This window comes from Stegodyphus dumicola, chromosome 10 (assembly GCF_044657685.1).
Source record: "Stegodyphus dumicola isolate Sdum_Otavi_A_Nest chromosome 10, ASM4465768v1".
Taxonomy (NCBI): Eukaryota; Metazoa; Arthropoda; class Arachnida; order Araneae; family Eresidae; genus Stegodyphus; species Stegodyphus dumicola.
In genome coordinates, this window is record NC_140777.1 from 83,553,542 (window position 1) to 83,580,712 (window position 27,171).

At 31.8% G+C, this 27,171-nt stretch overlaps 1 protein-coding gene across 1 annotated transcript; it reads left to right on the top strand.

The window, feature by feature from the left end:
* Positions 1-1,327: 1,327 nt before the first annotated feature.
* Positions 1,328-26,919, top strand: LOC118200830 (protein RRP5 homolog). The gene is made up of 5 exons (XM_085825175.1): positions 1,328-1,512; positions 7,738-7,928; positions 18,232-18,400; positions 21,635-21,788; positions 26,700-26,919. The coding sequence occupies exons 1-5, from the start codon at positions 1,507-1,509 to the stop codon at positions 26,885-26,887; spliced, it is 708 nt and encodes a 235-aa protein (XP_085681301.1). The 5' UTR covers positions 1,328-1,506; the 3' UTR covers positions 26,888-26,919.
* The last annotated feature ends 252 nt before the right edge of the window (positions 26,920-27,171 follow it).

The window sequence follows — 27,171 nt, forward strand, 5'->3', positions numbered from 1 at the left end:
CCAAAGTAGCACCAAAGGAATCTATTTTCCTTTCTAAACTTTTGAATGTCGCCAACGCTTAAAAAATGATGAAGTACGCTAAGGTAGTAACCCGCCTTTTTTAAAAAAAAGATTCACTACAACACTTAGGCATTTCGGGTACGTAGAGTCCGTTCTTTTCGATCGGGTTCAAATGACGGATCCGACAACTCAATACGCATGCGTGATTAATGTTGGTGCGAATAGCTCAAGCGACTAATCGCACCACTGTTGCGAATAGCATCGGCCTTCCGGGTCTTCCCATTAAATTTTTGAAGCTCCAACTTTGGTAATTTAAAGTTCCTTTTCATGGAATTTTCTAAAATTCCAGGTGTAATTACAGGAGTGGAATTCACCATTTTGTTTTCTACTTTTATTTTTAAACTGATATATTTATCACGATATGTTTCATTCGTGTCAAAATCAGCTAAATATTCACTTTCGTTTTCACTTTTCAACAAAAGTTCGGAAATTTGTGATTGAACTTCATCTAATCTCTTAAATTTTTCTTCCAACTGTGAACTCAATACTTAAAGTTGATTAACCTCCACGTCAGGCTTTAGAATTTCAGCATCGAACGCACTGGCAGTAATCGTAAACGATTGCCTTAGAGGCTTACGCTTTCGTAATAAAAATTCCATGATTTTAAATTCAATATGCCCAATATAATCAAATAATAAAGGATATAATCAAATAAATCATAAACTCACTTTATAAATTCCAATACGAAATCGATGTTTCGTTTTCTTCAAATAGCCATTCCGCCCTGTCACCGGACGCCAGTTATTAGAAATTAATCAATTTCTTGACTTATTTAATAACTTCGGACGAATGGTAATATATTTAGTAGAGAAAACCTTTTTAATTAACAACGAACTTATTTATTTAGCATTCTAAACATTACAAAAAGAAATAACATTCCATGCGTTATCACGCTGAAAGCCTATATAAAACAACATCACTGTTGCCACAAAAATCTACATTATAATGAACGTATTAAATTATTGTGTATTAATTGAGTTCGTGCACGTTCCTGAACACACACTCTGAGTTCATAAAAAGGTAAATTGATACATATTCTCGTATAATTGTACTCAGAAATAATATTTTCTTCCTATTTTTTTCAACTCATGAAGCTCGAGCTAGAAGGGAGCAACATTAAACTTCGTTTTCTTATTTCTAAATTAAAATTAATATAATATACTTTAGTAAACAATTTGAACCTTTTATTTCTGTTTCTTTCAGTCTCTTACTTCGAAATTTTTTTCGCAGTAGATACTCAATCAGCAAAAAGATGTAGCGGATGCAAAGCGAAGAGTGGTGTAATTTGTTTTTGTTTTCCTTGAGCACGTTGGTAATTGATCTGTCTACATGTATTGCAGTTGTTTGTTGAATTTTTGAATAGTACCTTCTTTTTCCTCTCTCTTGCACTGTAGTTAATTAAATGTTATGCTTCGTTGTATTTTGTAATTGTCTAGAACATAAATAATGAAGGTAAGGGAGCATTATTATTTCGTTTTATATCTTAAACAGGTATGAAATTAAATCAGTATCTTATTTTGCCTTTTAACTATTAAAAAAAAAAAAAAAAAGACTGTCTAGGTCTTGAAGGATTATACGACTTATTGTTTAATTCCACGTAGTTGCAGTTAGGCATAGAAAAAGATTTACAGCTGTTTGTTAGAATTGCATACTTATAACCAAATAATATAATTTTCCCTTTTAAGATAAAATCGTTTCCGAGCTTAAAAGAAGCATGCGCGTTTTCTAGATGAGTATTTTAAGTATATTTTTTAAAAGAATTAAAGCCAATGCAAATATCTAAATTTTAAATCATATTAACCCTAGGTCCTTAAACCTTCATAAAATTTAGTCACCATCTGACAGCATTGTGTGATTTTCACCTCTTCAGGCAACTGACCAGTATAATACTTCCCATAGTTTCAATCAAAATAAAAGATATTTGGTGGAAAGTGTTTTTGCATGTTTATAGATATGTGTTGTAAGTGTTATGAACTTTTAGTGATAGTGCTGCCATTTTGATACTTCTCGTTATCTCATTTTCACATTTTACGATCAAAATTATGTATAAGTTTTTACAGTAGTAGTGATTTTTAAAACACGGTTTTCATAAATTATTACATTTATTTTTTAAGTGATAGTTAAAGAAATATCAGGCTAGTAATGAGTGATAATTGGCCTAGATTGTCAACGTTATCTGATGAAATAGATGAAGGAGATGTTGAAAATGAGAAAAAAAGAGGAATAAAAACAGGGAGTAAATACTGGTTGCAGTGGTAAGCACTCAGGTCGCTAAAGTATTAAGCAATTAATAAAAATATACCTTCAAATGTTAAAAAAAAAAAAAAAAAGAAAAGTCATCAAAAGAGCTGATTACATACTGAGTATGTAGTGTCAGTTATTAAGAAAAGAAGTTAAAGCAGTTATGTAGCCAAAAATAGGTTGCATTTCTGTTAATGGACTGCCATTAACCAAATGTAGTAGCCTATTTATATTATATTAGGAACAGTTGTGCAATGATAATATCAATAATGTTTAATATGCACACTACTACAGATGTGTGTAGTGTCAAATTAAGGTAAAACTGTAGTTTAGGGTACCCCTTGGCAAAACTTGGTGATTTTTGGCGGTACATGGGAACTGATTTTGTGCAATTCTTCGACTCGTTATCTTGCGCCGCTACATAAAGCCAAAATAACAAGACAAACAATTGCACAAACTCGGTATCCATGTACACATTGACTTATTTTCACTTAAAAAAATCCCCGAATTGCACAAAAATGGCATTGCGCACTCCTTTGACTTTGTCCATGTACACGTTGACCTATTTTCACCTAAAAAAATCCCAGAATTGCACAAACTTGCATTGCGCACTCCTTTTACTTTGTCCATATACACATCGATATATTTTCACTTAAAAAGTCAAAGGAGCACCAAATTCTACAATATAGGCAAACAAAAAATACATAATCTCAATAAAATACATTTTAAACCAAACAATAAAATAACATAAAAAAGGAGAAACATGTTATACATTTAAGCACTACGAAAAGCAAATATTTACTTACCATGATTTTCGAGTTCGCTTCGTACACCCAGAGCCATGTAAAAATCAAAATATCAATCATACTCAAATGACTTTTTTCAAACCAGGTACTCTTTCTGATCGAACGCTTCACATAGTGACCATCTGAAACTTTCTTCCTACAAACCCATTCAAATCCATCTTAACGGTTTTTACGTTCGACTAGACGCATATCCTTCCTATGTACAGGACACTTATAATGGCTACTAAGTAAACCTTCATTTACGCACCAGTCAATTAAAGCTCTTTTCCCCATTTGCTCCAAATTGTACACAAACTTCAAATTAATCTTGCTACATTCGGCCATTCTAATGTCTAAAGAATCAGACCAACACACCACAAAAATGCTTACAAAACATCCCATGATTCAAAATTTCCCAGAATCATGCACCCGATTGCATCACAATAGGGTTTCCATAACATTAAACTACTCGGGCTACCATAAATGAAACAACAACTTCGCCGTAATACAAGGGGTACCTTAAAGTCTATTCTACCCCAAATTAATATAACTCTGTGTTTTTTTGTTGGGTAAAATTGAGATCACTGTATACATAGGATGAACAATAATTTTGGGCTAATCTTTAGAATATGGTAACGAGTAGTTTGGCGACATTTTGGGAAGGCGATAAAGGTTACTAGCTAGGACTTTAGCAATAATCTGAGAAGTACACAGTTCGAATCACAGATTATTTTGTCTCAGAGAAATGAGAGATCATGAAACATATAATGTGACATTTTCTGGAAAATTCCGATCGTGATTTTAGCTAATAAGCACTTAGAAACAATTTTGCTGCTAAAGTGCAGAATCGCCCACTTATTTGTTTGGCGCTTTTTACAAGAGTAAGAAGAATTGGATTTTTGTCAATTTTCTTTGACTTTTTAAGTGAAAATAGATCGATGTGTACATAGATAAAGTCAAGAGTGTGCACAATGCCATTTTTGTGCAATTCTGGGATGATTTTTTTTAAGTGGAAATAGGTCGACGTGTACATGGATACCGTGTATATGCAATTCTTAAAAACGCGGCAAGCAGTTTACGATTTTGCACTTCATCATGATTAAGCATTTTTGTTCCATAAAAGTTCTAGTATAAGTGTAATTCGGCTAGCAGATTGTTGGAAAACTTTTTTGAGTTAAAAAAAAAAAAAATGCCTTTACTTTGTGAAAACAAAATGGCATCCAAAACAAAACTAGCAGGTTGCTGTAGCAGGGTTGGTCGCCAAAAAATCGCCAAGTTACCATACTGTAAAGATTCGCCTAATTTTGTTCTTCCCACATATACTACAATCTGTGTTTTGCTAAAAAATAAATCAAAGAATTGCACAGATTTGATATGAAACACATTAATTTGGTAGCATGAACATCAAATGTTAGATATTTTTTCTGTTATTAAATAATAAAGAATCTGTATGAATATATGTTTTTCATGCTGTAGAAAATTCCTGGTACCAAGATCCACAGCCACATTTTAAATACGTAGTCTGCTTGAACATGTACATCTTTAAACAAACATTTTGAATTTGTTTCTTATTTATTTTAGAATTGCACTAATTTAATGAATTTTTGGTTAACATATTGAATGATTTAAGAGCAACATTGCTCGAAATAAAACAATTTTATCTTCAATGCACCAGAAAGTTGCTATTCGGCAGATTGCTGGATATTTGTCTTTTAGCTTAATCAACTCTGCAAGCACTGTGTTGTCATTGCCTAAAATAAAGGACCTTTATCTTCCACATGCTAGCACTTTGCCATTCAGCAAAAAATTTTTAGCTTTCAAATTTAGTCTTTCTGTTACTGATTAACAAACTGATTTAAAATCAATAAATGCATTTCTGAAAAATATTTTTCTTCTTTTAATCTAATTAGTTTAAATAAAAATGCATTTAAATCATAAGATGATTACTTAAAAATATTAAATTTTTTAATGAATTACACTAACCGGACTCATTAAAACTTTATTTTTTTAATTGAAGAAAAAAATCATTTACTAGCATAAATCTGTATGATTAATAATTAAACTCTATAGTGGCCCTTTGCTTGGCCATGGAGTATAAATCTTGGCATGCATTTCAAACCAAAACATTCTTCATTGAAAAATAAATCCATTATGAATATCTAAATTTATATTCCTGATGTCAATCTGGCGAATCCTTATTTATTATTTTTTGCTTTCATCCCCCCATGGCTATCAACACATAACTGCTAGAGAAATGATTCATGCAATGACTCTAAGCAATTTTTTAATAAAATATAAGGTCTACTGGAAAGTTCTGTCCATTTCTATGACAACAATTTTGGACGCGTAAGCACATGTTTATTTGCCGCATGTATGGCTCTCTATTTTTATTGCTTAACGTATACATACTGATGTAGCAAATTAATTAAAGCAAAGCTGATTCACGTTAGTCTTAAGTGTGAAGTGATAGTGCAGCCATGGCTATACTGATAAAGATAATTTACGTCAATGTATTTTATACAAATTTCAACAAGGAAGAAATGCTACAGAAGCATGTAGAAATGTATTGAAAGTGTTTGGTGAAGGTACAGTTTCTGATAGAACATGCAGAAGATGGTTCGAAAAATTTGAAACAGGTGATTTCGACCTTTCTCATAAGCCACATTCTGGGAGACCATCTTTAATCGACGACGATACTGTTAAAAGCATGTTAGAGCAAGATCTTTTTCTGTCAACATCAGAGATCGCAGAAAGTTTAATTCAGCTCAGCAAAAAATTTTGGACCAATATTCAGAAGATAAGATTGGTGTGGAAATATTCAAGATGGGTGCGACACGAATTAAGTCAGAAGAATTTGGATGATCGAGTCGTCATATGCACATCTCTTCTTGCTCGGAACAAAATCGAGCCCTTTTTGAACCAGATGATAACTGGGGATAAAAAGTGGATTACCTACAAAAACATCATAAGGAAAAGGGCATATTTATAAACCCAGAAAACAGCTCTTCCACCTCTAAACCAAAGACTCTGAATAAGAAAATGGTGTGTATATGGTGTGACATTCAAGGTCCAATACACTATGAGCAATGAAAAGCTCAATTCGGAAAAGTATTGTCAGCAACTGGATAATTTAAAGACATTAGTTAATTAAAGACAGCAGTTCAAAAAAAGAGACCGGGGATGTTCAACAGGAAGAACAACAGGTACTGCATCATGATAATGCCAGGCCACATGCTGCTTCGAGACTCGTCAAGAAATTGCAGAACTAGGCTGGGAAATTCTGTCACATCAACCATATTCTCCGTACTTAGCACCCTTCAACTATCACTTGTTTTTGTCATTACAAAATTTTTTGAAGGGCGAAAAATTCAAAAATGAAGAAGATATCAAACTAGCACTTATTCAATTTTTCCATCAAAAGATGAAACATTTTTCAAAAATGGAATATACAAATTGCCCTCACGCTGGCAAGAAGTCATAAATAGTAATGGCAATTATATTATTTAGTAAAGTTTTTTGATGGTAAGAAAAATTTGTGTTTTGTGTTTTATTGAAAAAACAGACAGAACTTTCCGGTAGACCTTAATTATATTAATAATTGAATACCAAAGAGCATGGTAACCTTTCATGTTGACTTAACTTAAACTTTCATGTTGCAGTTGGCCACGATTACAGGTTTAGCCAAACGCACTCTGAAGCTTTTAAGTGGTTTCATGAGGAGAAATTTAACAAAAATTTCTTTCCGTGTACCAAAAGAATAAATTACATGAATAATATTCATACGGTAAAAGATTGCATTTAATGCTGCTTGAATTAATGATAACTGCTTTGTTGTTCAGATAAGTCATATGTATATGTGGGCATTTATTTACTTGGGACTTGGTATTATAGCTAAAATAATCATTCTTTTCATAAAGCTTTATGTATCAATAGAGTTGCTATTATCTAATTAGATTTTGACCCAATAACAGATATAATGTTTCATATACTTGGTTAGCGTAAACTAACTAGACGTTAGAACACTGTGTAGGAAATTATCTCTATTTCTTAAATACGACAAAGTCCAGAAAATGGTGTAAAGAATCCTTTATTAACTCAAATTAAAATTCATAGATGTCACTGACTCATGCTTACAAGGCCAACATTTTTGGCTTAACTCAAAAAGGTAATGAGTAACTTGAAATTAAATGCAGTTAAGTATAGCCTAACGTCTTCACATGCATTCTGGTCTTAACTCGTAAAAGTCAGAATCTTAATTGAATCCATGGAAATCTTAATTGTTAGTAAACTGAAGATATCAACATGGCTTTCAGGTAGGTAGGTAGAACATGCTCTAAATTCATCTTCCCAAACCATCCCTTAAATGCTAACTTCTTTCTACTTCATTTTTATACATGCATGCTAACTCATTTACATTCTGGCAAGAAAGTGTGAGTTAAAAGCAAGAGCAATTGGAAAGATTACTTCAAAATAAAATTAACTGCTAAGTAAATTAAGTAAATCCTCATACAGAAAAGTATTAAATAACATAACATATATATTAATGTGTATTTACATGTTTTTTACTTAGTATCTTAAATTCTTTTAATCTTATGTCACCAGTGATATAATACTTTATTGTATTCATTTTTATTTCTTAAACTCTTATCAGATTAAAGAATTTGATCCAGGAAATTCTGTGTATGAAAATATTCAGAGCCAAGATGAAGCTGAAACTTTAGTAACCACATACCCTAATAGTTCAAAAGCATGGCTGTTGTATATGGTGTACTGCCTTAAACATGCTGAGGTCAACAAGGCAAGAGCAGTAACAAAGAGAGCTTTACAAACAATAAATTTCAGGTACTGTATAACTTTCTTTTTAGTTTATTCAACAAACGAAAATTCTAGGTTTTCACAAAAATGTTATTTTGAATATAGTTCGTTTCAAGTATTGTGGATTCATTGTATTTTTATGAATATTTATTAGAAAGAAAATATGAGTACTAATTTAATAATATTCATTCTCATAATTTCATTATGTCATTCATTTCACAATTTCATTTTCATAATCCTGTAAATATTAGTTGTAAGCAGTTTCATTCTGCTTGAATAATTTCATTTATGAAATTTTAATAATTACGTTTATAAAAATTTCACATGTTTGCATATTGTATTATTCTTTCTTTATAATATTTTAAGAAGATACATGTCTTCTCTAGGAACGGGTATGTTAGATGTATCAAAACATAAAAATTCCCTAGTTAAATTTTTCACGTGCAGAAATGCATGAGTTAAAAAAAAAATTAATTATAAACAAAATCGGTTGATCTTTACAATATGGTAACTGGTAGTTTGGCAACATTTTGGAGGCGATAAAGGTTACTACCTGGGACTTTGGTAATAATGTGAGCAGTACTCAGTTCCGATTACGCATTATTTTGCGTGAGGGAAATGAGAGATCATGGGATATGTCATGTGATATTAATGGACGAATTACGGTTCTTTAATCGGAAAAGGGGGGAAATCGGGAAAAAATGTGGAAATTTTGTATTTAGCTTTATTCTGTGTTGTGTGAAACAGTGTTGTGTAATTTTTGGATCTCATGGCCCTAAGTAATGTGAATTCGAAATGGGTATTTAGGCATTGTGATAAAGAGAAGTTTGCTTTTTATTTAGCAGAGGAAGTATGGAGGAAAAATTCGCAGAAAAAATCTTTCAATAATTTTATTGAATGAATTAGAAAAGTGTATCCGCCACGTAATCAAGATTCTGAAGAAGATTAGGTAAGTTAGTATTTTTAATTATTTGAGGATATTATTTTTATGCATTGTTCTAAATGTAAGGTGGAAAGGAATTTGGTATTATTGGGAAAATTGTTATTAACAATGATTTATTAGGATTGTAAGGTAATTTTTATTAATTTAATGTATGTGCTCATTTATATTTTAAGTAGTGTTTTTGAATTTAATTATATTTTAATGAAATGATAGTTATTTTGTGAATTTTATGTTTGTAGGAATTTGGTATACGTTTAAGTTGAAATAAACTTGCATGGAAATAATTTAAATATTTGATACTAAGTATTTGTAATACTTGCGGTATGAATTCGTTGGTGACATGTATAATGTAATAGATGATTTAGAGGTAAAAGTTTTGGGATATTTTATTTATTTTATATGTGGAAATGTTCATATTTGTAAAGGGTAAATACTTTTTCGCGATCAGGTAATTTCATATATGTTCTTTTTACCGGGTTTAAATATTGAGAAAATTGTCATGTATTTTTGTGAAATTTTTCTAATTTATGAGAAAAAAGCAGTGTACATGGATATAGTGAAGAGTGTGCGCAATGCCATTTTTGTGCAATTCTGGGATGTTTTTTTAAGTAAAAATAAGTCGACGTGTACATGGTTTAGTGATATTTTAATTAAATGATAGTTATTTTGTGAATTTTATGTTTGTAGGAATTTGGTATACGTTTAAGTTGAAATAAGCGTGCATGGAAATAATTTAAATATTTGATACTAAGTATTTGTAATGGTTGCGGTATGAATTCGTTGGTGACGTGTATAATGTAATAGATGATTTAGAGGTAAAAGTTTTTGGATATTTTATTTATTTTATATGTGGAAATGTTCATATTTGTAAAGGGTAAATACTTTTTCGCGATCAGGTAATTTCATATATGTTCTTTTTACCGGGTTTAAATATTGAGAAAATTGTCATGTATTTTCGTGAAATTTTTGTAATTTATGAGAAAAAAGCAGTGTACATGGATATAGTGAAGAGTGTGCGCAATGCCATTTTTGTGCAATTCTGGGATGTTTTTTTAAGTAAAAATAAGTCGGCGTGTACATGGTTTATGTGTATGTGTTATTTTGAAAAACATGTAAGGATTATAGTATTGTGCACGTTTTCCCAATTTTGCAGTGAATATTTGTCATGATTAAGCAATTTTGTTTGATAAAATTTCTAGCATAAGTGTAATTCGGCTAGTAGATTGTTGGAAGAAGTGTTCAGTAGATAAAAAGAAAAGAAACATGTCTTTACTTCGTGAAGACAAAATGGCGGCGGGGAAAAAAAAATAGAGGGTTGCTGTAGGAGAGTTGGTTGCCAAATTTTTGCCAAAAAATCGCCAAGTTTACATAATGTAAAGATCAATCACAAAAATCCTTTTATTAAGGACATCAAGATTAAACTCTTTTCATCGTAATTATAGCAAGCAAATTGTGCAGATTTTAGAAGGAAAAAACAAAATTTCAATTTGGTTTTTTTATTCAGATTTTCATTTAACACCTAAAAAATTTGTGTTCTGTTATCAGGACCAAATTCAGAAAGGTATGTATGTATGCATGCATGTATTCATAGATACATGTGTTCATGTATGCATTTATATATGTATGTACATATGGATGTATGTGTATACACACACATGTACATTCATACATACATCCACATATTTCTGAATCTGGTCCCAATAACAGAAGAGTACCAAAAATTTTTCCATTTTCAAATAAATTCCCATATCATGGTCATTAATGCAAATTTTCTTGGTGCCAATATCTTGTAACTTTGAAACTACTCCACCACATGCTGTTCTGTAGGAAGCAGGCCTCAAATTTTAAATAATTAAAAAAAAAAAAAAAATACAAGGGAATGACACATAAATAGCTGTTAATGTGTATCCTTCACATAAAACTGAATTTGCTTATTCAGAATCAATTTAATTTGCATAAAACCATGTCAAAGATCTTATAATTATTTATGATGTTGGATTATCAGTTATTGTCATGTAATCACAGTGTCTGTTGGCAGTTTTTGTTTGTCGAAAATGATTCGATATGAAGGATGTCTAAGAAGAGCTTCCAAGAATAAATAAGTCTTGGAATACTATCATAGATATAGGAGTGGAAAGTATGGAACTAGAGGCTGGAAGGAGTAAACAACATCTTTGAAAAAGAGCTGCCTGTACAAGTCTCTCATTAACCTAAATTTTTATTTAAAAAAAATCTAAAATATTCTGATCACTTGAGCTTTTTAGTTAACTGAATGCCCGGCTTTTATTGTATCGTACTCCACATTAAAAAGTTGTGAACTCATTGGTAACTTCAGAGAGCATTTGCAAACTTGGCAACCAATTTTTTGTCAAGCTAATGCATGAAAGGTAATTGGTAATAAAACACATAACTTTTTCAAAAAATCCTTTTCGTCGGGAAGGTGCTACTGTTTTCCCCATCTGCACAGCAATCTGTTTTTGTTGAAAATTGGAGAATTGCATCTTTAAAACATCTGTATTACACAGTGGTTGAAACAGACATATGCTACAGATATACTTGAGTTGCAACATAAATGCTTTTTGGTGTCATTGTGATTTGCCACGTAACTATTTTGATGATATACTACTTTGTCTCATGAATAAAATTTGCAACTTTTTCGCAAGGGTACACATAATCAGAAAATACCTCAAAATGTATTTAATTTGAATACATGATATCTCATTAAAATGGATTGGATTATGGTGAAGTTTGGAAGGGCAATCTGCCTAATGTGTATGGCTTCTAGGAGAGATATCAACTTACATACTTATGCCCTTTAAAGTGCTTGTATCTTTATAAAATTCAGTTCTGATTATTATTTTCTGGACATCTCTTTTGTAATGATATATTGAAAGTTTTTTTGTTTTTTTTTATATATATATCCTGGTCTCAAGCCTGAATGTTAAAAGTTGTATTTGCGGAAAGAGACAAATATTTTTCAGAAAGAGATTGGAGGTGTGTTACACAGTTTTCTAATTAGTAAAGCTATTTTTTCAGTTCACTGTTTCATTTCAGTAGAAAATCATTAAAATACTATTTCTCGTCAATGAGTTCTTGATTGTGTGGTAAGTTAGAAGTAAATTCTTGACTCCTTTCAAGCATTGAGATTTTCTACTTTTGTCAATAACCAGTGCTGTTTTCTTCATTCTCAGTTTCATATTGCACACTGATAACACAGAAACTTATTTCTTCAGTTTCTTAAGCCAACTGCTATTTCCTTTTTAAACTTTAATATGTGTTCTGGTGATGCTGTGGTATAAATTTCATGTGGCTTGTATTCATTTAGCAGCCAAAGTAATGTCTTTTATCCAGTTAATCAGCTACATGATAATGTGTTTCTTCCCTCTTACTATGCAATTTCTAATGAACAATGGTAAATTTCTCTTTCTTGAACTTGTGAGCCATGTGATATAAAATTCTCTCCTAACCTTTAGCGAATTAGTGAAAGCAGGTGTAGAAACTTTTTTTTAGCTTTATGACTTGAAATTATTCTGAAAAAGTAATTTCAACATCTCTCGATTTTGTGTTTTTTTTTTTTTTTTTAACTTCCTTGAGAAATTTCCTTTTTTTTTTAGTTTTTTTTTTTTTTTTTATTAATTATAATTCCTTGTGTAAGTAAATTGAGCAATGCTTTTTTTGAAATTCACAGTTTAAATGTAATTTTTCTCTGGATCTTTTGGCATTTAAATATGTACAAGCAAAAAACACACAACAGATTGAAAAATTGCTTCTTCCAGAGATTATTCAAGAGCAGCAGAAAGATTGCCCTTTTCCTGTTTAGTCGATCTGCCACTTTAGGATTACAAACATGACCAATCCTTTCTTAGCGTTTTTTTCAGGCTACAGCAATGGCCTTCAAATTTTATCGACTCTGGAAACCCTTAGATCTGTCAAGTTTCTTTCAAGGAACCCCATCTCACCCTTAGAAAAATGTATCTTAAAATAAAATTTAAAGTTGATCAGTATGGTACTGTTACTTTATGAAAAACGTAAGAAAAGTATTGTATTTTTTATTAAAAAATTATGGCACAAAATTAATGTAGTTTACTCATAATTAGTATTCACTCTTTAACGACCAAACTGCCCCACACGGCCTTTCATACAGATGACCAGAAATGCCCCAAAATGGCCGAGATTGCAATCTTGTTTTCTTCCCTAGCCCTAAGATATGCAGTAGCGGGTGAAGTTTTGCCAAATGTATTGTATCGGTTTACTGCAGACAGCTTGTCCCAAGAGGTTTATTTGTGGTTTCTTATCTTTAGATTGTGCATGACATTTCATTGTTGATTCTTTTTTGGTACAGTATGCTTTTAAGGATTATATTTATTTTTAATAAATTTATTCCTTTGTATAAAAATAATAGAAGTAAACAAAATCTCAGTAGTGATCATAACAAAGTCAGAGAGGCTTGTTCATCTGACCTTCAGAATGGGTTTATAAAGAATGGCTAATGGAATCTTTGTTAGAAAGTAGAAAAGATGTCATTCGAAATCTTCACACCTATTTTTGCTTTAATGGACGGGGAGGTAGGAAATTGCTGTGAAATTGGAAAAGTATTTCGGGTGATTCGGTATTTTAAGGATATAGGTTAGCGAAGGCTTGGATTTCAAAGAGTTAAATTGTGCTCCAGATGTCACCTACCCTTTCATTATTTTCTAGTGATAGACACATGCTGGTATTTTTTTTTTTTTTTTTTACATAGACTGTCGAAATCGAAACTCTAGTATTGCTATCTGCAGTCAAATTGCATTTTCTATATTTAATTTGTTTCTGTATTTTGTTTTGGTTGTCACATGCATTAAGAAATATTTTTCATTTAAATGCACTGTTCAAAATGTCAGAAACAGAGTGTTATAGGTTTTGCCCTGAAATTTCAAAGTTCTACAAAATGTCATGAATAAATGGCATTTTCTCGGTTATGATTAAAAGAGGACTCTCACTTTATACTTTAATTCTTTTTCTTCCAATATACATCGAAGCCGAAATCAGATACATTAAAAGCTGGCAGAAATTTACATGTGTAATGAATAAGATAGCCACCCTTCTATATGGAACTTTACGTCCATAATGCTGAGAGGGTTAAAATGTTTATGACTGTATGAGAAACTTCTAGGTATTCTGCATGAATATACAACTAAAAATTTAGGGGTTGCTGTTGCTTAAATTTAAAGTTGAATTTGTTGATATGTCGATAAGTTGTTCTTTTCCTTCATTAGTAAGCCTTCTAATCTGTCATAGTATTGGAATGGATGTTTTTATATAGTCATATTTTGCTTTTTCAGTTAGAGTAGACTTTAAGATACTCTTTGTATTATGGTGAAGTTGTTGTTTCATTTACTGTAAAGTTGTTTCGTTTATCGCCAAGTTGTATCATTTATGGTAACCTGAGTAATTGAATGTTACGAAAAACTTATTATGACATAATCGTTTGCATTATTCCGGGAAATTTTGAATTGTGGGATGTATTGCAAGGGCTTTTAGTGGTGTGTGTTGCTTAGGAAGTATATTGCTTGCTTCATTGTTTAGATGGTACAATGGCTGAATGTAGTAGGTTTAATTTGAAGTTTCTGTACGATTTGCAACAAAAGCAATGGGGCATTTTTTTTCCCACGTTTGTTACCTTTATTTATTAAATATCATGTTCTTCCCACTTAAATCATAAAGTTCAGTTCAACAGCAATACAGTAGAAGTCCAGAAATCTGCAAAGCTTGGGACCAGAGGTTGTGCGGATTTCGGGACAGAAAAGATAAATCATAATATTCAGACTAAAAGTGCAAAATAAGTAAGGCGTATTAGATACATTTAATTAAATTATTATATACATTATTTCAATAACTTATTATATGCATTAAATTATTATTACACATATAAATTGATTATATTATTCATTGTATTATATATACAGAGCATTGAGGTTTGCCAATTTCGCCTCATGTAAAGATTTCCAGTTTCGGATTCCGATGTTAGAATCACTGTTGCCGTAAAATTTCAACAACTTTTCTTTATTTTTCCGTGTATCATACACAATCGTATTGCGATTCCATATGATTCTGCTCTAAACCAAGGAGTAGCACCTGCCTCCATCTTTTGCAGAATTTGCACTTTTTGCATTACCGTCAACGCAATGTGTTTATGATTTTCAACACTGCAAGTAGTATAATCATGAGTGTGTTTCTTATCTGTTATTGTATTAAAAAGGGCTGAAATTTAAAATATTTTTAATATCCACAAAATATCCGGATTAAAAGAAAAAGGCAGCACTAAATAATCTCGTGAAATAACAAAGCTCAGAAAATACAACGTGAATCGTGAACTGGAAAGAAGAGTTGAGTGAATCGTCTGCTTTTTTACCTTGATGCAGATTAGAGGGGAGAAAACTTTTATCATGATGTCAATAATTTGGTATTTCCGTTATGACTCATTATTATTCAGTAATTATTAGGTCATCATTCAGTAAGTATTTTTTCTTCGATATTTCGTACTCAATGTTGTGTTTTCCGGAACCTATAAACTGAATGTTTATATTTTGTGAGGCAACATGGATTTCAGGTCGGCGGATTTTCGGTGTTTGACTGTACACTAATACAGTCAAAAGTCGTTAATTCGGACACCCGTAATTCGGAATGATCTATAATCCGGACCTCAAAGCTAAAAACTTTCTGCGCATGCTCCGCGTTGACACATGCGCATAGGCGTTTACGCGTGCGCGTAAGACCTCTTACGTCTGCGCATTTGCATGTGCACAAGCGCAGAATACGTTTTCACGTGCGCGTTTTATGTATAACGGACGGTGTAAGCTAAAATTCTATAATTATCTATTTCAGTTAATGTTGATGATTGCATTGTTCCTTAATTTTCGAATTGGATCCGGCTTATTATTTTTTGCAGACTGTAAGAGCAATACTAAAAAAGTAAACTTGAACTTTCGATTATGTCAAATAGAATTTTTGATTTTGGAGCTCCCAAAGGATCGTACAAAACGAAAGTATGTTTCGATGTCCTTCAAACAAAAAGAGGAATTGCTGCAAAAAATGGATAAAGACATGAAGAATGTGACAGAGAGGTTAGTGAAAACGAAAAAATTTCGATTGGCAAGTTAGTCGGTATTCTCGGCACAGCAATTAACGGGACTTGAACAGCGGAACTTTGTAAGTGAACAAAAAATTATGTCTGTTTATAGAATTAAAGAGAAAGTATTATCACATAAAACGAAACAACTTACATTGAAAGAAATGTTTAATAAAGTAAACAAATAAATATTAAGCTTTTTTTTGTAAATTTTGATACCCTTTAGATCATAATTGTTCCTTATTTCATAAATTACGGTTTCATATTTTTAATTTTAGAATTTCTGCATGCCATCCTACGCGATTTAAACTGATGATCTATAATCCGGAAAAATCGATAATCCGGAATCGCCGAAGTCCCGACGAGTCTAGATTAACGACTTTTGACTGTATTATATAAGGGGTGGCTAGAATTAAACTGACAGTGCTCACAGTGTTCTGTAGCACGATCTATTTTCGAGAATGAGGCCACATTTTGTAGGAAGATTAAACAAGACGGGAGATGAAGGATTCCGCGAAAAAAAAATTAGTTCCAAAAGTCACCGCTAAGGGAATACTTGGCGCTGTGTAATAGAAAATAGAGTGTTAACAAATGCAAATCAATACGGAAATTACCTTTTATTTTGCATTCAAATGAGTTACAATGTGGGTGCCGTTGTTGTGGACCACATATTGCATTCTGTGCACAGTATGCACAACAGCAGAAAGTAATATGTCTGCAGGAATCTCCTGTTCAGTCCGTGATATGTTATCCTTCAACGTAGCCAGGTCCCAGACAACTCCTTGATAGACCTTGCACTTAAGGTAACCCCATAGCCAGAAGTCGCATGGGGTAAGATCAGGCGACCGAGGTGGCCATGCAGTTGCAAAGTAGCGGCTAATGACTTTTTCTGTTGTGAATTTCTGTTGTACCATATATTGCACCCATACAGCAATGTGTGGAGGGGTTCCATCTTGCATGAAAATTATTTCCCCCAGGCATTGTCTTTGCTGAAGTGCCGGAATGACAAAGCTGTTCAACATGTGGCGATATTTCTCTCCGGTAACAGAACAAGTTTCCGGTCCTGTCGGGGTAATGTTCTCATAGAAGAATCGACCTACGATAAATTTTATTCCGTATTAATTTGCATTTGTTAACACACTATTTTCTATTACACAGCACCAAATATTCCCGTAGCGGTGACTTTTGGAACTATTTTTTTTTTTTCGCGGAATCCTTCGTCCCCCGTCTTGTTTAATCTTCCTACAAAATGTGGCGTCATTCTCGCAAATAGATTGCGCTACAGAACACTGTGAGCACTGTCAGTTTAATTATGGCCACTCGGTATTTCAAAAGACCTATCCATTTCAACAATATTCTTTTTACTTATGTGAAATACTTTCCTATTTGTGCATATATTGTACATTGTTACCGTAAATCAGAGTTTCTACATTAAATGCTGGAAAAACTAGGGAATAAAATATATAAGGAAGAGAAGTATGTGAACAAATACAGTATATAAATTATATTAACATATATGAATTTTATGATATAATGAGACCTTTGTCAAGTAACAAAAAGTAGTATAAGGAAATTACAAAGTACTGAAAATTTGCAAAATCGCATAGGCATAAATTTTAGTATAGCAGATGTTTGTCCAAAGTAGCGTATTTGCAAAAATTGCACAATTTGGTACCTTTGAAGGAATGCCATCATGGGAGAATTTTTTAGAGAAAGTGGTCATATTCATGCTATATGTGAGCAAAGCCACAACAACTTCCATGTAGCTACTCCATTTGCCAAGATTTTATTCTTTATCAAACTACCAGTATTCAATGATTTTACCACTCAGTCCTTAGTATGGGCTTGTTGGAGAGAATTTAATAAAATGTTCTTGATAATAAATCACTAGAAAATAACAAGATGTACAATACTGCAAACATTCTTTTAAACATATTATCTGTTTTTTAATCAGAAGTGTTCTAAAGTACTTAATTGCTCTATGCATTAGAAATGTTTTATAATAGCTGTAGATATTTTATATTGAAAGTTACAAATGATAAATGCTCAAAATTGCAAGACTTTCTGTTTCTTAATTATAGAAGCTGATTTTTTTTTAATAAAAATGCTTTTGTAATTTGGTATGAATACTTAACTATTATGAGCTTACATATTGGGAATATTTTATAACAGGTGTAATAACTTCATTTTCTTTTCTTTGGTCATGTAATTTAGAATAACTTTGTATTAATTTTTGTTTAAACTTTTATTTTTTGCTCTCTTGTATCCATGATATGTAGAGAGGACAAAGAAAAACTAAATATTTGGAAAGCTTTGCTGAATCTTGAACTACATTATGGCACTGATGAATCTGTAGACAATGTTTTAAAAGAAGCTTTGGTGTATAATGATCAAGGAGTGATATATAATCATATGCTGGATGCTTACATCAGTTTCGAAAAGACAGAGGTATGTAAATTTCAAATAATTTTACTTTAAACAGTGGCATAGCTAGGTGGGAGGCAAGGGAGACATCTGTTCCCAGGCACAGCATTCAGAGGGCACCAAATTGATGTTACAAAATTTAGAATTAAATGTTTTCCATTCTTTGTGCACAGGAAAGGGGCGCAAAATCTGCATTGTCCCCGGGCACTAAAAACCGTAGCTACGGCTCTGACTTAATATATTTTTATATATTCAATATAGCCGCTATTCTTATATATTTTTATATAAATATATGTAGCAAATATATATATATATATATATATAATGTTTTAAGATTAGTTAATATTCAACTTACCTTAATTGGCTTCAATTTCAGAGAATATCATTTCAGCCTAAATTTATTTATTCTAATTTCAAATTTGAAACATAGTATTCATTTAGAAAGGTGTTCTATGTATTTCAAAATAATTTGACAGAGTTCATTTTTCCCTAAGAAATTAAAATATTTTGCCCAATTTTGAATATTCTTGAAGAAAGATTTGTGTTTGTTTCTCTAGAAGTCATTTCATGCCATTATTACAAAATTATGAAATATTGGATTTAACAAAAGTTTCCTGCACCGCAAATATTGTCTGCACAAACAGTTTCCATTGGCATGTTTAGTCATATTTTGTCAAATGATTTTTGGCATTTGAAAGAAAGAGACTTGCTTTAGAACACTGTGTTGTGAAATTTGTAAAAAAAAAAAAAAAAAAAAAAAAATAATAATAAATGTTGTTAAGTACAAGGTGTCTGAAATGGAAATATGCTAGCAGATTAGAACCATCATTTACTTCAAGTTTTGTTGGAAAAAGTCTACAGAATGTCACCAAATCATGTGTACACCTTTAGGTATGAATGTTATATCATATGACACTGAAGGTTTGGTACGGAAAGTTAAAAAAAAACAGAGACTATGACATTCAAGAAGAAGAGTGCTCTTGCCAACGTACTGGTGTTGATGAGGCCCTCCTGTGAGAATGTGTAGAAGAAAATCAGTATGCAACCACTTGAGAGCTTGCTAAAGAGGTAGATGTTAGTGCCATGTTAGTCGTGCTATGCATCACATAAGCATGACATACAAGCTCAGTTGCTGGGTGCCACATGAGCTGACTAAAGCAGATACTGACAAACGTGTTCAGACATGTACTAATCTGCTCAAATATCAACAAGGACAAAATTCTGGACTGAGTTGTCACTTGTGATGAAAAGTAGATTTATTTCAACAGGCGTGTTCGGGCCTGCACTAATACCAATGCAAGCACAAAATTCTGGACCAGGTCATTCATCACTTGCGATGAAAAGGGGATTTACTACAAACAACGCAGGCCGAAAAAATGGGTTGGTCTGCACCTAGTGAGTCCTCTGACACTGTTAGAAAGTGCAATTTGACTAACAAAAAGATCATGCTTTGTATCTGGTGCGATTGCCATGGTATTATCCACAAAGAGTATCTGAAAAAAGGTAGAACCTTTGACAGTAAGGTGTACAGCAAAATGCTAGTCCGTGTTGACGCTGCTATCAACAGAAAATCTCAAACTGAGTTCCGCCGCAAAAAGGTAATGTTCCATCAAGATAACGCAAGGTAACGTGTCTGCATTCACCAGCTGGACTTAGTACATACTCGAATGAGATCTTTTGCTACACCACCATATAGCCCCAACATCGCTTCTCCAGAATTCTACCTTTTTTCACACCTGCAGCCACATCTTGCTGGTACTATCTTTCATCCTTCACAGGACCTCGAAAATGTGGTTGATCTGTTTTTGGACTCGCGGCCAGCAGGTTTCACCAAGAAGGTTTTGAAAAACTATCAAAACGTTAGCAAAAAATCATAGATTTGGGTGGTGATTACTTCCCACACTAAAAGTACTGCTTTCATGTTTTTTCCCCCTAACTTTATTAGAAACGTTTTTTGGCAGAAAACTTTCTTTACAACCAGAATATATATTTTTGATACTACTGATTACAATAAAAAAAGAGAGGTCTGCAACTATATGTTATAGCAGTCCCAAAACAAAATTTCAGCATTCCACAGCTAATCATTTTTCAGTTATTCGAGTTATGTACATGCAGGCAACAAAAAAAAAAAAAAAAAAAAAAAAAAATCTATTTTACAACTGATTAAACATCACACACAAAATAGTCAAAATGGATATTTCTATTGAAATCTGAAAACAGAAATTTTTCATGATTACAAAAATTCTTTATTTCACACAAGGAAGTAAAAGAAAAGGGTTTTTGACCTGACAAGTTGTTGGTGCAATCAATAATCTTTTAGCCTCAGTTGCTTAGTATTTATAAGGCCATTAACATGAGCACTCATTAGCCTAAATCCTCTATGTCCAAATGGAAAATTATAGTAATATTTTTATGGACTGTGGGTGTGCAGTCTTCTAAATTCCTTATAGGATGTTTTTACATTTGAGAATGACAAACTAGTAGAACAAATACACCTGAAAATTCTCTCTCTAGCCTATCAATGATTTCTCCACAGAAAAGAATCTTTATTGTATCAATATGCTGATTAACCTTTTGAGTAGCATGACCACTTATCCCATCGTGCGATTATACATTGCTTTGTCATTTAAAATATTTTACTTTCATATTTTCTTTAATGAGCTAGATATCATTTTAATGATTAGGAAATTATAAAAAATATATAGTACTGAATTATACAAATGATGTGCAACTACTGCAATTGATGAATGCATGTAAAAGGCCTGGCTTTTTAGATGGGTAAAGAAGACAGTAATAAAGTAAGCAGACCTCAGTAATACATGATGATCTGAAATATCATAAAATGTGCACTAGTTGGTGTCATAGCATCTGACTGCTAGAAATAGCAGTATTTGCATGTCCAATATTCTGGAGAGGATCACTGCAGATGAAATGTGAATCCATAAGTATAACCTCCAAAGGCTGAATGGAGTGGAAACATCTGAGTTTTTCATACAAAAAGATATTTGCAAAGTGATAGTATATTCATGGCTTCTGGCACAACCTAAAACATTCTCCTCTGCGAGAATCAAAAAATTTGTAGGCTAACATAAAATATATGTTAAATGATCAGGAGATAACTATAATCAGAAAAAAAATATATATATTTTTATGTATGTACCTCTTAGTTTCTTACTATGCAACAAATTTTATGTTACTTTTTTATTTCTCTTTTTATAACTAAGCACAAATTTGCATAAGCTGTCTTTTATTTTTTAGGATTTAAAGAAACTTTCAAATGTTATATTAAAGAAATTAAAAAATGACAAAGAAGTGTGGATAAAATTTATGACCTATTATATGAAGATTGGAAAGCAAAAAGAAGCAAGAAACTTTTTGTCTAGAAGCCTCCAGAGTGTTCCCAATAGAGAACGTATGTATAATATTTCAAGTTTCCCTTTTTTTCTCTTTAAGAATATCCAGGTAAGTGGGTTCATGATATGTATGTCTTTCTATACTATATGCAAAATATTAGTTGTGAAGGTGTTGTAATCCCAAATATAACAGTGGTAAATAAACAAAAAAAGTACTTCTGTGGGTATTACAAAAGGGCAGAATCAATACCACATGCCTAATAATAGATCATGCATTTTGGTTTGTGTCTTGAAATTAGTGGGTGGTGGTCATTTTTGTTACAAATGTTAAATTTGTTTTGTTGGATATTGCAGATGATAGAATGACCACCAAGAACATGCAGGTAATTTTACTTATACAGTCAAAAGTCGTTAATCCGGACTCGTCAGGACTTCGGCGATTCCGGATTATCAATTTTTCCGGATTATAGATCATCAGTTTAAATCTGGTAAGATGGCATGCAGAAATTACAAAATTAAAAATATGAAACCGTAATTTATGAAATAAAGAACAATTATGATCTAAAGGGTATCAAAATTTACAAAAAGAAAGAGCTTAATATTTATTTGTTTACTTTATTAAACATTTCCTTCAATGTAAGTTGCTTCGTTTCATGTGATAATACTTTCTCTTTAATTCTATTAAACAGACATAATTTCTTGTTTAGTTACAAAGTTCCGCTATTCAAGTCCTATAATTGCTGTGTTGAGAATACCGACTAATTTGTCAGTCGAAATGTTTTCGTTTTCAATAACCTCTGGGTCACTTTCTTCACTATCGGAAGCGAAGCGAATTATAATGATGAGGAACTTGATTTAAATCATATCAAAGATGGAGTATATCCAGATGAAATACTACACTTAGTACGGAATTATAAACCAAATAAAATAACAACATCTGCTCTGAAGATAAGGATAGTGCTGACAGATCAACTTCCAATCTGCAGCATGAAATTGATAAACAGATTTCGGATTTCAAAACATACTTTCGCTTTGTAGATACAAATTACATATTAGTAAATATATATTGGAAATTCTATTTGACATAATCTTTCTAATCTATCATAATCTAATAATGACGTTTCTGCCCCCCCCCCTCTGCCACGTGAAATTGATAAACAGATTTCGGATTTCAAAACATACTTTCGCTTTGTAGTAAATATATATCAGAAATTCTATTTGACATAATCGAAAGTTCAAGCTTACTTTTATAAAATTGCTCTAACAGTCTGCAAAAAATAATAAGCCGGATCCAATTCGAAGATTAAGGAACAACGCAATCTGCAACATTAACTGAATTAGATAACTTTAGCTTAGCATATAACTCCGTTACACATTAAATGCGCATGCGCACAAACATATTCGCAGCTGTAAGGGTCTTATGCGCTCTCGTAAACGCCTGTGCGCATGCGTGAACGCGACGCATGCGCAGAAAGTTTGTAGCTTTGAGGTCCGGATTATAGATCATTCCGGATTATGGGTGTCCGAATTAACGACTTTTGACTGTAGTGATTAAACTAAATGAAGAGCATATAACTGTGTAAAGGACTAGTGACAAATGCTTTCCTAAACCTTCTCCAGGTAAAAGTAGCTTTCTGTTTCTGTAAACAAGACGCATCAATGCTTGCTGTTAGCATAATGTCATGGCAACACTACTTGAGACTTTCAGAGATAGATCACATGATGTCATATTTTACACAGGCCATTATTAGCTAAATGGCTACACAAATACAAAATATTTGTATTGATCAAATCGCTGTGTCCCTGTTAATATTTGCTTTTCAGAAACACCATTTACAGATGTGCAGAAGAATGCAACATGGTAGCTTATGGTGAAGTACTGTTTACCGTGAAAACAGTTTTATATGCGCTGTGTTTTTATATGTCAGGCAATCTGGTGAAAGGCTGAAATATGGTACTGTATTATAAATCAGTCATCCATGTGATGTATCATGTATTTATATTTGGAATGGTATTGTGCTTTATGGACTTACTGTACCTCCAGATTGTGGGAGCAAGTTATCTTCGCCAGCTTAATCTGCTTGTTGTCAACTTTCTAACTTCCATGTAATGCATTGGATTGGCTTAAAGTGACTCTCTTCTTGTTATTTGTGTTGTAATTATCTTTTAGTGAAGTCATAATTGAATTATTGTAAGAATTCAATCTGTGTATATTTTGAAAAGGTGGAGTAACTGAAATTTGTCTGTTACAGTATAATCTAATCATGTCGTCAGTTGCTTATTTATATATACATATTATTTATTTAAGCTTTTATGGGTATGCTTATTTTTGATTTTAAGATCAGTCATGTCAGTTAATGAATGTGGAGCATCATAAACATAATCTCAGGTTTATTTTTGAATTTGGGTAGGAACTTAATCCTATCCTATAATTAAAAGTGATTTCAGAGAATATTTAATAGTTTGTCAAAATCCATAATTGTATTCTTATTGCTGTTTTTAACAAAGCCTTATCTTCTCCTTCAGCTTTAGATAATTTACTTTAATTTTTGGTTAAAGAAAATAACATATTTACTTCAAATTGAAGTTGCATTTTTTATTAACATTTTTAAATAATGAAATTAGTATGTGACTTAATTTCAAAGCAAGTGTTTTAACATCTTATTTCTGCCAGTGTCTCAGTTGTCAATTATCTGATTATTATGTTCTACGCTTGCTCACAGTATTACAGTCATTGATAGTATTAATATTCATGTATCATGATCATTTTCCAATTTTAAAATCTTTCTAAATAACAAAAGCAACTGTTTTTATCCAATTTTAAAATCCTACTGTGGCTTAAATTTGAAGTAATACAATATATTTCATTTTGATCCCATTCCCAGTATTGCCAACTCTCGTGATTTAGACAGGAGAATCCGTGTTTCTGACTGTGATATTTTTAACCTGATTTACAGCCTTCTCCTAACTTTCTCATGTTTTTAAAATTTCTCAAGATTTTTATGTAGCTTGGCTAAATACTTTGTTATTTGCACCCCAAAAAAGTGATTTTGGGCATCTTTGTATACTCTAGTTAAGTACTTGGCTTTTCTATGTACAAAAGAAAACCAAAATTGCTTCATCAGTGAGACATTACAGTACACTACTGCTTTGTGAGTGAGAACATGTGTGTCCGGAAGTTCTCCAATGAACTTCGAGCAAGGACCACTGCGTGTCATCTGGCATATAGTAGCCAATAAGTGCAAAGTAAGATCGAGGTTGTTTTGTTCGTCTCACCATTGGGGAGTGCTGTGCGAGTATCATGTGCTTTAGAGAAATAGTTTATGAAATTATGATCTTTTGTCTTAGTCATGTCCAGAAAAAGATGAAATACTCATTACTTTTCAAAAATCTTACAAATCTTACATAGTTAACTCTATTATTTCTTTAAGGAAATGTAATACATTTGCAGTGTGTACTGTTGGTCATTGTGATTTTTAAATTTTGTATGATGAAAGGGCTGATGTTCTGAAACATGTGCATACGTAAAAGTACAAGGGTAGTTAGTGTGACAGTATTTTATTATTGTTATTACAGTTATTGAAAAAAATTTGTGTAAAAAAGGACAAAAAAGTTATTAAGGCAGAATGCTTGTGCTCTGACTTTCTACTGGGGCACAACCAGCCATTTAATGCATTGGATCATGCTGTAACTTTATCTTTAAAAAAAAATTTTTTTCCCGATGGTGAAATCGCTATGAAATACTCAAGCACAAGGACAAAAATGGCTGCAATTTTTAAAGAAATGGATATGAAAAATAAATTTTTATTATTGATTGCATTCAAACAGTTCCATTCTGCTTCCTCATGGAGGAAAGCAATAATATTGATGCAAAACTGTATCCAGTTGCTGTTTCCTATTTTTAATCCAGAGTCTTTAAAAACAGTGTAATTTACTTTCTATCTGGACTTTAGAAGGAGCTTCAATGGCCTTTAATGTAGCACAGCTAGCTTTAAAAGAAAATGCAATTCCTCTGGATAATTGCTGCTGAATGCTTAATGAAGAAAATAAAATATAAAATTTGCATGTCAATAATTGCCTTTTACAAATCTAAGAAAGAAATTCCTCCTCTAATTATGGTTGTATAAGAGGGGAAAATATTAACCTATATGCTGGGAATTCTTATAATTATCATCCAATATGCAACATGAAATCAAAACTGAAAATGGTATATTTAGTTCAAGAACAGAAATAAAGTAAATGGATTTTTGTTTCCTAATTCATTCAAACATGAACTCTGCTGTAATAGTGTGGATTCTATTTTTACCTTCTAATATAGTGGTTATTAAACTCTGAAACCTCTGAGCAGCCGTACCGTTGCGATCGCCTAGAGTGAGCTGCCACAAGAAACCAGGACAGAAATAAGAACTTATTGTTTTTCAAATCTTGTATTTCTTTACTGCTTTTAAAAGCTTCTATACGCATGTCTAATGCATTTCTAAAAAATATGAAATCTATATACATTTCTAGTAAATAAGAAGTCAGTTTTAATAAAACCATGCATAAGAAAAGGAAATTGAAATTGAATTGTAGACAAGAAAAAAAATTAAGTGTATAAAAATGTTGAATTATTATTATGTAGTGAAAAACATGGAAGAGAAACAAAACCAGTCATACAATTAATTTCTCTGTTTCAGTTTGAAAAATAAATTATTTAGAAATGCAAATAGAAGTGAATGTGACCAAAATGTTTCTTTATATATTTATTTTTTTAAAAATCTATTGTATCTTCACATGCATAAAATATTAAACAACTTAACACTTTTGTAGAAATAATAACTTTAACTATTTTTGTATCATTGTTTCCATGAAAGTTATATTACTTAATTTTTATTACTAAGCTAAATATTACTTGGAACTGTGTAAAATATTTTCTTTTAAGGTATTTTTGTAAAACTTATTTATTTATGTTTTTTATTTATTTTTTCTAGATTCTGATATTTTAGGAAAATTTGCACATTTAGAATACAAACATGGGGATTTAGAAAGGAGTCTTAGCATGTTTGAGGACATTTTAATCAAATATCCGAAAAGGAAAGACTTGAGAATGATATATGTTCAAGTGCTCAAGCAGCAGGGCCAACATGAACGAGCAGAAGTGCTTACCAAATATGTATAATAATTTTCAGTAAAGCATATTTTTTAAACTTTTATGTGTTTCTTGTAAGTATATTTATGTGCCAGAGAATTATAATAATACTAGTCAGATATACTTTACTTAAATTCAAATTAATATGAAACAAACATGAAGGTATAAGAGCAGTTTAATATTCTTAAAAATGAAGACAAATATTTTTATATAAAAATTGGATGCACATTATGTTATTCTATTTATCATGGCTGTTCTTTATTCCATTCCATGTATAACATTGCATGAAGTTTGTATAGTAGAATTGCATGTAA